This window comes from Heterodontus francisci, chromosome 13 (assembly GCF_036365525.1).
Source record: "Heterodontus francisci isolate sHetFra1 chromosome 13, sHetFra1.hap1, whole genome shotgun sequence".
Lineage (NCBI taxonomy): Eukaryota > Metazoa > Chordata > Chondrichthyes > Heterodontiformes > Heterodontidae > Heterodontus > Heterodontus francisci.
Genome location: NC_090383.1, coordinates 25,497,851 through 25,514,901, shown reverse-complemented (window position 1 = coordinate 25,514,901; position 17,051 = coordinate 25,497,851). Strand labels below are relative to the sequence as shown.

Below are 17,051 nucleotides of genomic sequence, written 5' to 3'. Positions count from 1 at the left end.
AGAATGGGAGAAACAAAATTAAAGCCAAGTAGTGGTCTGATTCTCATCATTACCCAGTAACCCCAGCTGTAAAGTGTGTGTGTGTGTGGGTGAGAACAGCATCAGGCTAAGCAATATTCAATCATTTATTTGCTCCACTTATTGTATTATCCAATGGTGGCCAGCTGAAATTTTAACCTGGATAATTTTGTGTTAAAATAGGATTGATTACATAGTTTAATCCTCAAAGGAGGATACATCAGTTTAGTTTAGACAAGCTGGCAACGGTGTTCTTTACAAATGTGAATTGATAAGTATGAGCACAGTGGTAGTGCAAGGTATCATTTGAAATGAACTTAGAAGAGGCGTAATTGTCTGCTGCCTTTGTGATAGGCTATCTGCAGGGGTGTTCACATACCACCTGGTCACAGATCAAAGGATAGGTACTGGCTCAGGCTGTTACTTTGATTGAGAGCTGTTGGAGACTTTTTGAGAAAAGAATACAGCCATTGATTGACTAAAGTCCTCTATGAAGGGCAATTTGTTTGTCAGAGACTTCATCTTATGGATCGATATTGGCAGGGAACATCCAGTTCCAGTTTGGATTTCACAGCTAACAGCTGCAAGGCTGAGTTACTGCACCAGCCTAACCTCCAGGTTAAACAATGCCTAGACTCATCCTTGTTTTCAAATCTCTCCATGGCCTTATCCCTCCCTATCGCTGTAATGTCCTCCAGCCCCATAAACCCTCAGAGATATCTGCACTCCTCTTGCTCTGGTCTCTCTTCAGTATTCCTGATTTTAATCGTCCCACCATTGGTGGCCATGCCTTCAGCTGCCTAGGCCCTCAACTCTTGAATTCCCTCCCTAAACCTCTCCTCCTCTGTACCTCTCTTTACTCCTTTAAGGCATTTCTTAAAACCTATCTCTTTGACCAAACGTCTGCTCACCTGCCCTAATAGCTCCTTACATGGCTCGCTATCAAATTTTGTTTTAAAACACATCTGTGAAGAACCATTAGGACGTTTTATTACGTTAAAGGCACTATATAAATATAAGTTGTTGTTGTAGCAGCCAGGGTGACTAGATTGAGATTACATCTCTATTATTTTTAGGTATTCAAGGAGTGTAGAGAAATATAATGCCACTGTGTTGTAATATTAATTTAGCTATCTTAGGTAAATAAAACTACTTGTTATTCCAAGGCCAATGTCTCGATTTGGTAAGAATGTATCTCCAATAAGCCATTCGAAGAAAGGGTATTACACAGTGGTATGTCATACATTTTAGTAGCCATTTAATAGCACGATCAACTCAACTCAACTTACCATGAAGTCGTTTAGCCAACTCCTTTGTAAACAATATGTTTGCAAGTTTACTTTGACAGTATGCTGCCTTCGTGTCATATTTTTTCTTTTCCCAGTTGAGATCGTTGAAATCAATTTGCCCCACTTTGTGAGCTAGTGAGGATACGTTTATGACGCGACCATTTCCAGAGTTCTTTAACTTCTCAAGCAACAGGTTTGTCAACAAAAAATGACCTACATTAAAAGAAATCTAACATTACTAAGCTTTATGAACAATGCTTTAATAACTGAAAAACATGAATCTGCTGAAAGGGTTTACTACTTGTACCTGTGCCTTTTTAAAGAAAAATGCACATAAACAAACAGTTTCCTACCACCTCCAGCATCTGGTTCATTTCATTGTTACTATCTATCTGTTTTTCCCTTCTGGATTTTTAGACATGCTGTTAGTTTGTAGGCATAGGCCCTGATTTTGAAAAGATCAAAACTACAACAGTTTCTTTGATTTTGGTAGTAACGGTATTAGCTGCTGATTCATTCTGTGCCCTGTTACAATTGCACAATTTTGGAAACATTTAAGCAAGTGTATTCTATAACATTTGGCTAGGACAAGGTCGCAACGTCTGCTGAAGGAAACATCTTGAAGATAAGGGTATTATTTCTTGACCAAATTAGAAAATATCAACGACCTGAAAATGCAAATACATATCCTCCAGCACCCAATTAAAAAGCAGCATTAGAAGAAGCCTCAAAGCAGGTAAGTGACAGGTCTTCAGCTAAAAAATGCTTTTTGAAAATTCCCCAATTCAACTCTCATGCCTCTTCAGTCTGATGCTTAAGATGCCAGAAGACCCATACAGCATGTTAGTTGACAGCGATCTCAGAGCTACTAATGAGAAGATGTATCCCCAGCAATGGTACAACACAGCCCCACACGATAAATGTGTGGATAAGACTTTTGGGTGGGGAGGGGTGGGGGAACTTCTTGATGGCTTCGTGGTATGGCAATAGGCACCATGTGGTCTAGCATTAAGCCTTATAGGACAGAAAGCCCCAAGTTCAATCCCTAGACTATGTTATCTACTCTCAGCCAGGGCAGCATTATCGGTGTGACAATTCACACCACAGTCATTGGGTTAGAGAAGGTGAAAAACACACATACGGAACCAGGGTTGTCATTTCTAATCTGGTGACCTTTACTGAGAAGCAATTGTATACAAGCATTTGGTGAGGGCAGGATTGGGTTTGGCTGTCAGGGATAGACATTGCTGAATAGCCTTCTGACAGTCATGCCTAGGCTCACACAAGAACAACGTTCACTTGGACAAGGTACCTGCACTGTTTGCAAGTGTTCTACAACTCAACTGGAAAATAAATGTACTTCACATTGACATTTTTTATACCCTTTCAAACTTAGTACTGCGGGTGAAGATAATCTTCAAACACTGTGTCTGCACTTGGCATTGCCATACACAGAATCTATCAACAATTTGTATTTGGTAGATAATTTATTTGCACGTGGTATGTATTTTGTCAATAGACAATGCTTACAACTTTTGGTCAGTTTCACTGAGCCTGAACATGAAACAACTTGCTATCCTAGAATTATCTTTCATTCAGCATTTCACCATTGCTTTCCCAGAACAAACACACATTATATTTACTTGATTACTAGTTGGTTTCAATGTTTTCATGCAACAGCATTATTTCATAATTAAACTTACCAAGTCTTTATCTTTGACTAAGGATCAAGTTTATTTTAAGAGTAAGAATTTCTCATATACACAAATAGAGATGTGGAATTCTGGCCAACCATAGGTCAACAGTTCTTCACAGAGTGAGCTTCCAATATTAGGTGTGCCATCAAGCACAGTAACAAAGTGAAACCTGAATGCTCTTCCATCAGAGGGAGCAAAAAGATTAGTACCTGAGCTAACTCTTGTGCATCTCCTGCTGGTTCATTACAGAACAGCAGCAGCACAGGACTGAAAGCAAGTCTGTCTTCTCAGCTGGTGAACACCGCAGGGACACCAGAGAGGAGATGGGGAGAAAAAAACACACAAGTAATAAGAAAAAAGGGGAGTAATTTTAACCCAACAATAATGGAATATTAAATCAGGTGGGATGAAAAACACATAGTCGATTTGATTCTATCGGTTGCCTGCTAGGCAGGTTACATTAAAATTATCCCCAATGTAAATTTTTTCCTACTGTCAGATAATTTCACATGGAATAAACTGAAAGCAAATTCACCAACACATGTAAAGCTGAAAAAAGTCTACAGAACTTACCAAGGTGATTTACACCCAATTGCATTTCAAATCCATCTTCTGTTTTCCAGTGAGGACATCTCATAATAGCAGCATTGTTAATTAACACATTTATATTTTCTTCCTCTAAGGAAAGAAAAATATAATTGAGTTTGGAATTTCAGGCAAACTTACAATAATTATACGTGGCAGTAATTTTCATTGATGCTCATGTGATATCCAGGATGAAGCAGCCCACTTGATTTGCAACCCATCCACAAACATTCACTCCATCTCTGACGCACAGTGGCAGCAGTGTATACCATCTATAAGATGCACTGCAGCAACACACCAAGGCTCCTCAGACAGCACCTTCAAAACCCGTGACCTCTACCAACTAGAAGGACAAGAGCAGCAGATGCATGGGAACACCATCACCTGCAAGTTCCCCTCCAAGCTACACACCATCCTGACTTGGAACTATATCACCGTTCCTTCACTGTCGCTGGGTCAAAAATACTGGAACTCCCTTCCTTACAGCACTGTGGATGTACCTACTCCAGATGGACTGCAGCAGTTCAAGAAGGTTGCTCATCACCACCTCCTCAAGGGCAATTAGGGGTGGGCAATAAATGCTGGCCTGGCCAGCGACATCCACATCCCTTGACAAATATTTAAAAAACTAGCAACTCAATATAACCTCTGATTTGCTAAGTTTTCCCATCAGTCCTTTCATTTTCTGTTTATCAGCTAAGGAGCTATTTTATTGGGATCCACAATGGGACTGTTTAAAAGTTTTGTTCTGGATATATTTCTTTAAAAAAAAAGTTAGACATTGAAGCTAATATGTTTTACTAAAGATCAGGTAAATATTTCTGTATATTAGCATATTTTAGACAACACAATATCAATAGGTTTGAAGTTATCAAAAAAACAAGGATCAAGCATAAAAATTCTCAACTGGAGGAGGGCTAATTTCAGTATGTTGAAAAGGGATTTGGCCCTAGATTGGAATGAATGATTTGCAGGTAAAACAGTAAATGAGCAATGGGAGGCCTTCAAAGAGAGGATATAGTTTGTGTGCAGACTAGACATGCTCCCTAGTGGAGAAAAGGAAGAGCATTCAAAGCTAGGATGACTACAGGCATAGAGATTAAAATGAATCAGAAAAAGGAGGTTTATAATAAATGCCAGGTTCATAATGCAATACAGAACCAAACTGAATGCAGGAAAATTCAGAGAACTGAAAAAGGAAATAAGAGGGTCAAAGAGAGTGTATGAGAATAGATTAGCATGTAACAGAGTAGGTATTGAATATTTTGCATCTGTGTTCACAAAAGAGTATGCTGCCAATGTTACAGCAAAGAAGGAGACAGTAGACAAATTGGACAGGATAAAATAAAGAGGAGGTACTTGAAAGATTAGCAACTCTCAAAGTTGAAAAGTCACCTGGTCCAGATCAGACACGGTTGCTGAGGAAAGGGTGGAGATAGGGGAGCCTCTGGCCATAATTTTCCAATCCTTCTTATATATGGGAACAGTACCAGAGGACTGGAAGGTTGAAATGTTGCATTCCTATTCAAAAAAGGGAGAGGGATAAACCAGGTAACAATAGGCCAGTCAGCCTAATGTCGGTGGTGGGGAAACTTTTATAGACAATAACCGTGGATAAAATTAATAGTCACTTTAAAAAACATGGATCAATGACAGCCAGCATGGATTTATTAAAGGAAAATTGTGTCTGACGAACTTGATTAAGTTCTTTTATAAAGTAACAGAGACCATTGATGAGGGTGGTATGGTTGATGTGCACATGAACTTTCAAAAGGCATTTGATAAAGTACCACATAATAGACATGTTAGCAAAACTGAAGCCCTTGGAATTAGAGGGGCAGTTGTTGTGAGGATAAAAAAAATTGACTAAGAGACAGAAAGCAGAGTGTAGCAGTGAACGATTGTTTTTCAGACTGGAGGGAAATATACAGTGGTGCCCCCAGGGGGCAGTATTAGGACTACTGCTCCATTCCCCCCTCCCTACCCATGTCTGACTTACCTGTCATTCACTCCACAACTGCCTTCCAGCCCAACAGACAGCCAGCCTGTGAATCTGGTTAGCGGTCAGGTGAGAAGTTTTTTGAGATAATTTAGAACAGTTCCTGCCATTAAATCCTTACTTATGGATTCCCTTCTGCAAATTGTCCCTCTCCTGGTCTCTGCTTGCTCCGAGTTATTATCAAATCCATTGAGTACAAAAACAAGGGAGTTATCTTAAACCTTTATAAATCATTGGTTCAATTCTGGGCATCACACTTTAGGAAGGGTGTCAAGGCCTTGGAGAGGATTGAGAGGAGATTTACTAGAATGACACCAGGGATGAGGGACTTCAATTACATGGTGAGACTAGAGAAGCTGGGATTTTTCTCCTTAAAGCAGAGAAGGTTAAGGGGAGATTTAACAGTGACATTCAAAATTATAAGGAACAGAAAAATCAGTAATCAGAGGGCACCGATTTGAGGTAATTGGCAAAAAAAGCCACAATTATGATCTGAAATGGGTGGTAGAAACAGGCTTAATAGTAACTTTCAAATGGGAATTAGATAAATACTCGATGGGGAGAAAATTGCAGGGTTATGGGGAAACAGCAGGGAAGTGGGACTATTTGGACAGCTCTTTCAAAGAACCAGTACAAGTACGATGGGCCAAATAGCTTCCTTTTGTGCTGTGTTACAACCAAGGCAGGAGTAATAAGGCAGGAGTAATGCACTGTTAATTCAGTCCCACTACTCCACAGGTCACAGCATATCAAGAAAGTTTTTCCACCTACCAAAGAATAGCCAAATTAGACACTCTATTTGTTCCCCAAAATAAAGCACACCAAAACAAGTTTCTTTGAACAACAACAACAACATTAACTGTTTATTAGAAAAGAAATAATAGGTCTTAACTACTAACGAGATAAATCTATATGAAAAGCTCCTTAATTTTCATGCACACCAATACATTAAAAAAACAGTTGGCATTCACGGTAATTTAACTACAGCAGGCATCACATAGGTCTACCATCTGCGCTGTAGCAACAGCTCTGCTTATATCAGCAGCAGTCTAGCAGTAGAAGAATTCTTCAGATTTCAGCATTTCTAAGAAGGAGGCAACAGGAATCTGCCACCTTTCAAATGCAGGATTCCTTTTCAAGAAATGCATGTCCCCTTTACAGAGAGAAGCAACACTTCTCTGGGTTTTTCTCTCTTGCTCCAGGCAGGTCAAAGCAGAGATTTCAAATGCCTGTTCTTTGTCCAACTCACTGGCTTTTTAAAGGGTCCAAAGTGAAAAAAACCTTCCTGAACATGGTCACATGTCCAGACACAGTGTCTCTTGTCATTCAAAAGAAACTGCTCTGAGGAAGGCCAAACCCCTGTAGTTTCCTTGAAATTGCCTGCTTTCCTGCCCTTGTACAAGTTCAACTGCCTTTCAAAGAACCCATAAAATTCAACTTTTGTTATGAACTTCCCTTCAAAACATTGCAGAAATTCCAGCTATTTGTCGATGTCCAAGTCGACTGAAAATCCTTTTTTCCAGTTTTTTTTTTAAACACACAGAAATCCAAGATTTTAGTACAAAAATAAAACATTTGTAACAGCTGTAGGATTGTATGGTTCCCGAACAGTTTCTTTCAGGAATTACACAAACTATTTTCTCAATTTTAATTTTACATCAGTTATTATGCAATTTTGTTTAATTGATAAAAGGCAAACATTTTTCCACTAAAATACCAAATTAAATCAACCTGGTTAGAAAATAAGTGACCAGTAGTCTTTCAGTATAAACTAGTCACAAATGGTTGATGGAAGTAATCAATGTTTTACCTTCAGTTACTTTTTTGGCAAACTCTCTAACTGATTTAAGTGATGCAAGGTTAAGATGCCTGGCATATACATTATGACTCAGGGTTTCACCTCGGATTTCTCGAGCTGCTGCTTCACATTTCTCCATATCACGACATGCCATTATAATTCTGCCACCTACACAGAGAGAAAAGGATTTTTAATACAGTTTTCCAGCTCTTGCTTTTTACCACTTCTATTCTCCTAGAAGTGACAATTCCTATTGGGAAAAAAATTCACAGATCCCAACAGCCCACAGTACTTCACTTGAGCACCCATTCTTCATGTATGAGAAGAGACTGAGAATGTTGGCAGGATATTCGATTGATAGTAACAATGCCAAGTTCAATCATTTTCTCACCTGACATCCACATGTGTACTTTTCAACAGGATTTAAAAACATTATTCTGGGGATGTGCATTGCTGGCAAGGCAGCCATTTATTGCCCATCACTAGTTTCCCTAATAAGATGATGGTGGACCTTCTTCTTGAAGTGTTGCCATCTGTGTGATGAAGGTACTCCCCACAATGCTGTTAAGTATGGATTTTGACCCAGCAACAATGAAGAAACAGTGATATATGTCCAAATCAGGATGGTGTGTGACAGAGGGGAACTTGGAGTTGATGTTCTCATGCACCTGCGTCCCTTGTCTTTCTGGACGGTGGAGGTTGTGGGTTTGGGAGATGTTGTCAAAGAAGCAATAACAAGTTGTTGCAGCGCGTCCTGTAGATGGTACATACTGCAATCACAGTACACCAGTAATGCAGGAAGTGGATGGTTTAGGGGTCACTATATTACAAACACGAGTGAAACTCAAGGCCACCATGGCTGATTTTTCCATGGTTAAGATAAGCTAACTTAGCACAGATCTTGGACCTTCTGATCTTTATGGCTTAGTGCTAGACTGGGCAACACCAGTACTCACAAGGTCATCAGGTGAGATTATGCAAGTATTCAGCAAAAATTATTTCATATAACTTCAAAGCAGCCTGGAGTCCTGATTCCATTCCAAATAGTGCAGATGTTCTGTTTCCAGACTGCTACCATTTCATCTGCCACTAGGTGATGCAAGGCAGCAACCAACCTGGACATCATATTCCCCATTCAGAAGATCAGCGTAGCCTCAATCTAGTACAACACCAATTTATATTTATAAAGTGCCTTTAATGTTATAAAACGACCTAAGGCACATCACAAGAGCATTATAAAACAAAATATGACACCAAGCAACAAAAGATATTAGCTTAGATGCCCAAAAGCTTGCTCAAAGAGGTAAGTTTTAAGAAATGTTGTAAAGAAGGAAAGCGAGGTAGAGAGCAGGAGAGGTGAAGGGAGTGAAATTCCAGAACTTGGGGGCCTAAGAAGCCAAAAGGTGTGGCTACCAGTGGTGGAGCAGTTATAATCTAGGATGCAGAAGGGGCCAGAATTAAATGAACGCAAATATTTTGGAGGGTTGTGGGGCTGAATGAGATTATAGAGATAAGGAGGGGTTTGAAAACAAGGATGAGAATTTTAAAATCAAGACGTTCCTTGACTGGGATGAACGGGACTTGGTGTGAGTAAGGGCACAGGCAGAAGAGTTTTGAATGACCTCAAGTTTACAGAGAGTAGAAGGTGGGAGACCAGCCACAAGTGCCTTGGAATAGTCAAGTCTAGAGGTAGCAAAGGATTGAATGAAGGTGAGCTGAGGTAGGGGCTAAGTCAGGTGATGTTACAGAGGTGGAAATAGGCGGTCTTAGTGATAGCATGGATATGTGGTCGGAAGCTCATCTTGGCGTCAGATATAACACCAAGGTTACAAACAGTCTGGGAGAAAGATGGGGGCATAGGAACATAAGACTTAGGAGCAGGAGTAGGACATTCAGCCCTTCGGGCCTGCTGTACCATTCAATAAGATCATGGTTGATTTGGTTGTGGTCTCAAATCCACATTCCTATCTGTCCCCATAACCCTTGACTGCCTTGTCTATCAAAAATCTATCTAAATCAGCCTTGAATAAATTCAATGACCCAGCCTCCACTGCTTTCTGGGGAAGAGAATTCCGCAGACTAACGACCCTCTGAGAGAGAAAAATTCTCATCTCTGTTTTAAAGGGAGACCTCTTATTCTTAAATTGTGTCCCCTAGTTCTAGTCTCCCCCACAATGGGAAACATCCACTCTTATCAGGTCCCCTCAGAATCTTATAAGTTTCAATAAGATCACCTCTCATTCTTCTAAACTCCAACAGGTCTAGGCCCAACCTGTTTAACCTTTCTTCATAAGATAAGCCCTTCATCCCTGGTATAAGTCAAGTGACCCTTCTCTGAACTGCTTCCAACGCAATTATATCCTTTTTCAAATAAGGAGACGGAAACTGCAGTTCTCCGGATGTGGTCGCACCAAGGTCCTGTACAGCTGCAGTATAACATCCCTACTTTTATACTTGATTCCCCATAATTTTGTATACCTCTATCAGGTTTCCCCTCTGCCTTCACTGCTCTAAGGAAAACAACGCTAGCCTATCTGGTCTCACTTCATAGCTGAAATGCTCCAGCCCAGGCAACATCCTGGTGAATCTCCTCTGCATTCTCTCCAGTGCAGTCACGTCCTTTCTGTAGTGTGGCGACCAGAACTGTACACAGTACTCGAGCTGTGGCCTAACTAGCGTTTTATACAGCTCCATCATAACCTCCCTTCTCTTATATTCTGTGCCTCGGCTAATAAAGGCAAGTATCCCATATGCCTTCCTAACCACCTTATCAGGAGCAGGTCAGAGGCTGGGGATCCTGCGGCGATTAACTCACCTCCTGACTCCCCAAAGCCTGTCCACCATCTACAAGGCACAAGTCAGGAGTGTGATAGAATACTCTCCACTTGCCTGGATGGGTGCAGCTCCAACAACACTCAAGAAGCTCGACACCATCCAGGACAAAGCAGCCCGCTTGATTGGCACCCCATCTACAAACATTCACTCCCTCCACGACCGACGCACAGTGGCAGCAGTGTGTACCATCTACAAGATGCACTGCAGCAACGCACCAAGGCTCCTTAGACAGCACCATCCAAACCCGCGACCTCTACCAACTAGAAGGACACGGGCAGCAAATGCATGGGAACACCGCCACCTTCAAGTTCTCCTCCAAGTCACACACACCATCCTGACTTGGAACTATATCGCCATTCCTTCACTGTCGCTGGGCCAAAATCCTGGAACTCCCTTCCTAACAGCACTGTGGGTGTACCTACCCCACATGGACTTCAGCGGTTCAAGAAGGCAGCTCACCACCACCTTCTCAAGGGCAATTAGGGATGGGAAATAAATGCTGGCCTGGCCAGCGACGCCCACATCCCATGAATGAATAAAAAGAAAATGCCAACATTCCATTTGCCTTCCTAATCACTTACTATACCTGCATACTAACTCTTGAGATTCATGTACCAGGACAGAGTCTGTTTCCCATGGTAGGGGTGACTAAAACTAGAGGGCATAGATTTAAGGTGAGAGGGAGGAGGTTTAAAGGGGATCAAAGAGGTAAATTTTTCACACAAAGAATAGTGGGTATCTGGAATGAGCTGCCTGAGGAGGTGGTGGAGGCATGAACAGTAGTGACATTTAAGAGGCATCTGGACAGGTACTTGAATGAGCAAGGCATAGAGGGATATGGAATTAATGCAGGCAGGTGGGATTAGTATAGATAGGTATTATGGTCGGCATGGACGCGGTGGGCCGAAGGGCCTGTTTCTATGCTGTACGACTCTCTCTCTCTCTGACACCCAGATCCCTCTGTACCAAGTTCTGTAGCTAGGGAACAGAATTTGGAGCGTGGACCAAAGACAATGGCTTTAGTTTTCCCAATATTTAATTGGAGGAACTTTCTACTCACACAATTCTGGATGCTGGACAAGCAATCTGATAATTTAGCAAAAAGGAAGAGTCAAGGGAGATGCTGGTAAGATAAAGCTGGGTGTGGTCTGCATTCATGTGAAAACTAATGCTGTGTTTCAGATATCACTGAGGGGCAGCATATAGATAAGAAATAGGAGGGGACCAAGGATAGAACCTTGGGGAAATACCAGAGGTAACGGTGCGGGAACAGGAAGCAAAGCCATTGCAAGTGATACTCTTCCTATGATTAGACAGATAAGAATGGAACCAGGTGAGAGCAATACCACCCAATTGGAAAACAGCATACAGGAGCTATGGAGGATGGTGTGGTCAACCAGACCGGTCGAGAAGGACAAGGAGGGATAGTTTACTTTTGTCACAGTCACATAGGATGTCATCTGTGACTTTGATAAGAAATGCTTCGGTATTCAGGCAGGGGTGGAAACCTGAATGCAGGGCTTCAAACATGGAGTTCCAGGAAAGATGGATATGGATTTGGAAGGCGATATCATGTTCAAGGAGTTTGAGATAAAAGGGAGGTTGATGATGGGGTGGTATTTGCAAGGATAACTGGGGGCTTTTTTTTTAAAGGAGGGGTGATCATGGAAGATTTAAAGGAGCGAGGAACGACGCCTGAAGAGAAAACCATTAACAATATCAGCTAACATAGGGACCAGGAGGCATAGTTGGGTGGTCAGCATTTCAGTGGGAATAGGGCCGAGGGAGCAGGAAGTGGGTCTCATGGACAAGATGAGCTTGGAGAGGACATGAGGGGAGATAGGAGAGAAACTAGAGAAAGATGTGAGTTCAGAGCTAGGGCTGGGGGGGGGGGGGGAGGGGGGAGGATAAAGGAGCTTTAGAGGAATTTTGGCCCGGTGGGCTTGTAGAAAGGAGGGACACAGCAGAGGCAGCTGATTGGATGGTCTCGATCTTAGTGACAAAAAGAGGTCCATGGATCCTCGCAATTATTGTTGGAGATGAGGGTGGGAGGCAATTGGGAGTGGGGTTAAGGAAGATGGTTTGCAGTAAAAAAAAGAAGCCAAGTGTTATCTTTGCATTCCAGGGTGATCCAGACAGTGAATGGATAAACCAGTTGTCTGCCATATCCTTTGAAGTCTGCATCCCTTGGACTTAAGGGAGCGGAGATGTGGCCTGTACTGGGGTAATGGCTTTATTGGGGCCTAGGGCATCAAAGGTACAGGTGAGGATGTGGCTGTGCAAATCAATAGCTGCAGAAAGGTTGTGGTGAATGGAGGGCCAAAGGCTAGACAGTTGGGATTTTTAAAGTGCAGTTCTAAATGAATTGGGGGATCTCCTCAATTGGTGCAGCTTATATCAAGACCTGAGCAGAATGAGAAACTGAACCTATTTATTATTAGTTGATTGTGTTGAGTATTGTGCACCACAACAGTGTCCCAAAACTGCCATTTTAAATGCTTTCACTTCTATTTGGCAAATTATTTTTCTCCTGGTTCTTTATAGGTCAGCCCTGCAGCATTTCTTGACTCCTTAGGGTAGCCAAAGGTCTTTGAGCTGGTCACTAAAGGTATGCAAGAGCAATGTCTGCTGACTCACCATCCAAGTTTTTTCTCACCTTACTCCTGTTGTTTGTTACCACCTCAGATGATAAAAGGAATTTACTAGTTTAGAAATAATATGGGTAATTTGCATCCTACCACTCAATGACACAATAAACTTCTAACAGGTCAAACTACAGCACTATCAAGTTGCCTCTGTTCACTTTTGGTTTTGACATCTTATTGTTAATAGATATCAATCAAAATGTCACGTTAACTACTTTTAGGGTTGGTTGTGGCATCGTGGTAATGAAACTGGACTGGCAATTCAGAGGCCCGGGCTAATGCCCTGGGACACATTCAAATGTCACCACGGTAGCTGGTGGAATTTAAATTCAGTTAATTAATTTTTAAAAATCTTGAATTGAAAGCTAGTCTCTGTAATGGTGCCATGAAACTATCACTGATTATCGTAATGTCCTTTAGGGAAGGAAATCTGCCATCCTTACCTGGTCTGGCTTACATGTGACTCCAGACCCACAGTAATGTGGTTGACTCTTAACTTCCCTCTGAAATGGCCTAGCAAGCCAGTCAGTTGTCAAGGGCAATTAGGAATGGGCAACAAATGCTGCCTTGCCAGAAACGTCCACATCCTATGTAAGAATTTTTAAAAACCCATTTGTTAAATTAAAAAAGATTACAGCACAATGTAAGATCAGATGGGAGTGGGCCTATAACTTTTTTTTTTACTTAATCAGATCCTTTGGAATTAACTGCAATAATGACTGTTACCAGTTACATGATTGTCAAAAACTTTGACTTTCATCTTCCAGAGTTGTCCAGTTCACTTGATGTGCATTAAGGTTTCGGATCTTAGCTGGAAATAAGAATGCATGGATTGAGTAACTTCTACCTCTAGGGACAGTAACTTTGAATTTGGTAATGGTATTTTGACTGTGAAGCTTTGCAGCCTAGAATTTTCTTGTATCTTCCAATTATTATTTTTTCTGTTATTCCTTGTAAAGCATTAATTTATCTAATTCTTCCCAAAAGGGATTATCTTCTTAAGTACATTAACTTTAATAGAATGTTTTGAAAATTCAAAGTTACTGTCCCTAGAGGTAGAAGTTACTCAATCCATGCATTCTTATTTCCAGCTAAGATCCGAAACCTTAATGCACATCAAGTGAACTGGTCAACTCTGGAAGATGAAAGTCAAAGTTTTTGACAGTTGCAAACTATATCCTTGATATTAACTACCTATGACAGGCGGGAGGGGCTGGGGTCCGGAATTAAAAAGTAAAAGCCACGGAATTCAACCCCAACGCATGCACCCATTGTCAATTTTACAGTAGCTGGTATTGAGCCATCCAAGTGTCCTGCCATGGTGAGGGGGGACTCTTATTAACATTTTGAAATTGGGCTACTACAGTGCATTTGGGAGTCCAATTTGAAACTAACTCATGCTGCATGGCCTTCCTGGGGGGGGGGAGGGCGGGAAACTTGGCAGTGAAACAGAGGCAGGAGCTGGTGATTCCCCAAGGTAAGTGGCTCTTTCAGCACCCTTGTGGGCCAGGAGGTGCAGGAGTGCTCCCCTAGCACATCCCCCCAACCCCTTAAGGAAGTCTTCAGCCTCTCCCAGCCTCGATCTCCAGTCTCCTTGATTCCTCCCACAGCCCACCTGACTGCCAACTTCCATATCCCCCACCTGATTGCTGACTGGAGCTCAACTGCCCCCAATAGCCCAACTCCCCCTCTCTCCCGATTGCTGACATTCCCTCTCCTCCCGATTGTCAACATCTCCCCCTTCAGATTGCTGGGGGTCGTTCCCAAGCGTAGCCAGCTCAGGCCACCAGCCACTAGTTCTGTCTCCTGACCTCCAGCCAGGCTATCTATTCACCCAGCTGCCAAATGGAAAGCAGAGCAACAAGATTCAATGAGGTCCCGCCATCAAGATTGACAGGACCCCCATATGCCTGGCCTTGCCAGGTTTAGTTTAGATTTACAGCACTGAAACAGGCCCTTTGGCCCACCGAGTCTGTGCCGACCATCAACCACCCATTTATACTAATCCCATATTCCTACCACATCCCCACCTGTCCCTATATTTCCCTACCAGCTACCTATACTAGGGGCAATTTATAATGGCCAATTTACCTATCAACCTGCAAGTCTTTGGTATGTGGGAGGAAACCGGAGCACCCGGAGGAAACCCATGCAGACACAGGGAGAACTTGCAAACTCCACACAGGCAGTACCCAGAATTGAACCCGGGTCGCTGGAGCTGTGAGGCTGCGATGCTAACCACTGCACCACTGTGCCGCCCCAATCTTCAACTGTTTTCTGCCTCACCCTCCCCGATTCCCCATAAATATTGGGGCCTATGTGTTAATATAATTAGTTAAGTTTGTAGTTGACACGATACTTTCAACTTGCTCAAATCAACCCTGTATGCATCTGCTTTTATGTACGCAGAGATAGAGAAACAGAAAGAAGGGTAGGAACAATTCTGATGAGTGGTGATTGGCCTGAAACATTAACTCTGTTTCTCTCTTCACAGATGCTACCAAACCAGCATTTTCTGTTTTTATTTCAGATTTCCAGCATCCGTAGCATTTTGCTTTTGTAGGTAGGGGCAGATTGTGTCCAATAGTTGAGGGGTTTAGAATGAGGGTCATAGATGCAAGAATTCATATAAGAGATTTAGAACAGAGGGCAGGAGAACCTTTTTTTTTTACATAGAGTTGTGAGGCTGTGGAATTCACTTCCTGGATGAGTGGTTGAGGCAGAAACTGTCAACATTCAACTGGAAGTGAAAAAAATTAGGATAAAGGGTTATGGGAACAAAGTGGGTAAATGCTTACACAGATGGATTGGGTCAAATGCACTGTTTCAGTCTTGTAACTCCTATGTATAATAATGTTAATACTGAGGATTCAGGACTGAAAAAAAATTGTATGCATCAAAGTTGTACACAAATAGGTTTGACTATAGATCATGGATTAATCCATCACCTTAACAATGGCACAGACAGTGATTCAGAACAATGGCACAGACAGTGATTCAAGGATTCCTCCTCCCTCTCCACCCCGACTTTACCTCTTCTGGCCAGTTCTTTAGCAGTTTCTTTTCCAATACCAGTGTTTGCTCCAGTTATGATTATAGTCTTTCCTGAGACAGTTGCTTTACTTGGACAAGTTCCACCAGTTGCACAATCTCTAAAAAGTAAATGCAATTATAAAGAAACTGTAGTGAGTAATTAAAACAAAAGCAAAATACTGTGGACTCTGGAAATTTGGAACAAAAACAGAAAATGCTGGAAATACTCAGCAGGTAGGCAGCATCTGTGGAGGAAAAAAAGTTAATGTTTCAGAATTCTGAAAGGTCACAGAGACTCGAAACTTTAACTCTGTTTTTCTCTCTGCAGATACTGCCTGACCTGCTGAGTATTTCCAGCATTTTCTGTCTGTGTGTTAGTAATTATTAGCCTTTTAATAATATACAGGCACAAACTTGACAAAGGATCAGAAATATGCACAGCTAGCTGTGTTTCCAAAATATCTCTATTCAAATTTTGAAAAAAGGTAGACATTAGTCTGTAGTACAAATACCAAACTTAATTTAGCACCAATAAACATTCTCAATTGGAAAGGTCACAAATAGCTGGCATTAGAAATTGTGCACTCGTTAGTAGGACTGAGGCATGCTGTTTGGACAGTGTAGAGGGAACTCTGCATCTAGCTTGGGACCTGAAATGGGAATAGTTCCACTGCCTAGTGCTGACCCTGGTGTCTGAAATGAGAAGTGCTCAATTATCCAGTGCTGATCCTGGTGTCTGAAATGGGAATAGCTCCATTACCCAGACCCAACATCCCTCACCTTGATCACAGAATCATTACAGTACAGAAGGAGGCCATTGGCCAATCGTGTCCGTACTGGCTCTCTGAAAAAGCAATTCCCTCAGTTCCATTCCCCTGCCTTCTCCCCATAACCCTGCACATTCTTTTTTATATAACAGTCTAATTCCATTTTGAATGCTTCCAATGAACCTGCCTCCACCGCGGTTTCAGACAGCGCATTCTAGACCTTAACCACTCGCTGCTTGAAATCTTTTTTCATGTCACTTTTGCTTCTCTTATCAAATACTTTAAATCTGTGCCCTCTTGTTCTCGATCCTTTCACGAGTTGGAACAGTTTCTCTCCATCTACTCTGTCCAGACCCCTCATGATTTTGAATACCTCTATCAAAAT

The 17,051-nt window shown here is 41.9% G+C and overlaps 1 protein-coding gene across 8 annotated transcripts in view; it reads right to left on the bottom strand.

The window, feature by feature from the left end:
• LOC137376291 (retinol dehydrogenase 13-like) overlaps window positions 1-17,051 on the bottom strand; it is a 168,212-nt gene that overhangs the window by 57,522 nt on the left and 93,639 nt on the right. For 3 of the 8 annotated variants that reach the window (XR_010976160.1, XM_068044543.1, XM_068044548.1), the window contains 4 exons: window positions 15,900-16,018; window positions 7,399-7,554; window positions 3,578-3,682; window positions 1,308-1,520 (listed from right to left, as the gene is read on the bottom strand). Coding sequence is in view for 7 of the 8 variants with exons in the window: in XM_068044543.1 (XP_067900644.1) it covers window positions 1,308-1,520; window positions 3,578-3,682; window positions 7,399-7,554; window positions 15,900-16,018 (593 nt within the window). In the remaining variant the exon portion in view is untranslated. Of the gene's footprint in view, window positions 1-1,307; window positions 1,521-3,577; window positions 3,683-7,398; window positions 7,555-13,309; window positions 13,392-15,899; window positions 16,019-17,051 lie in introns of those variants that run through there. The other 5 variants (XM_068044544.1, XM_068044546.1, XM_068044550.1 and 2 more) reach the window with 5 other exon arrangements.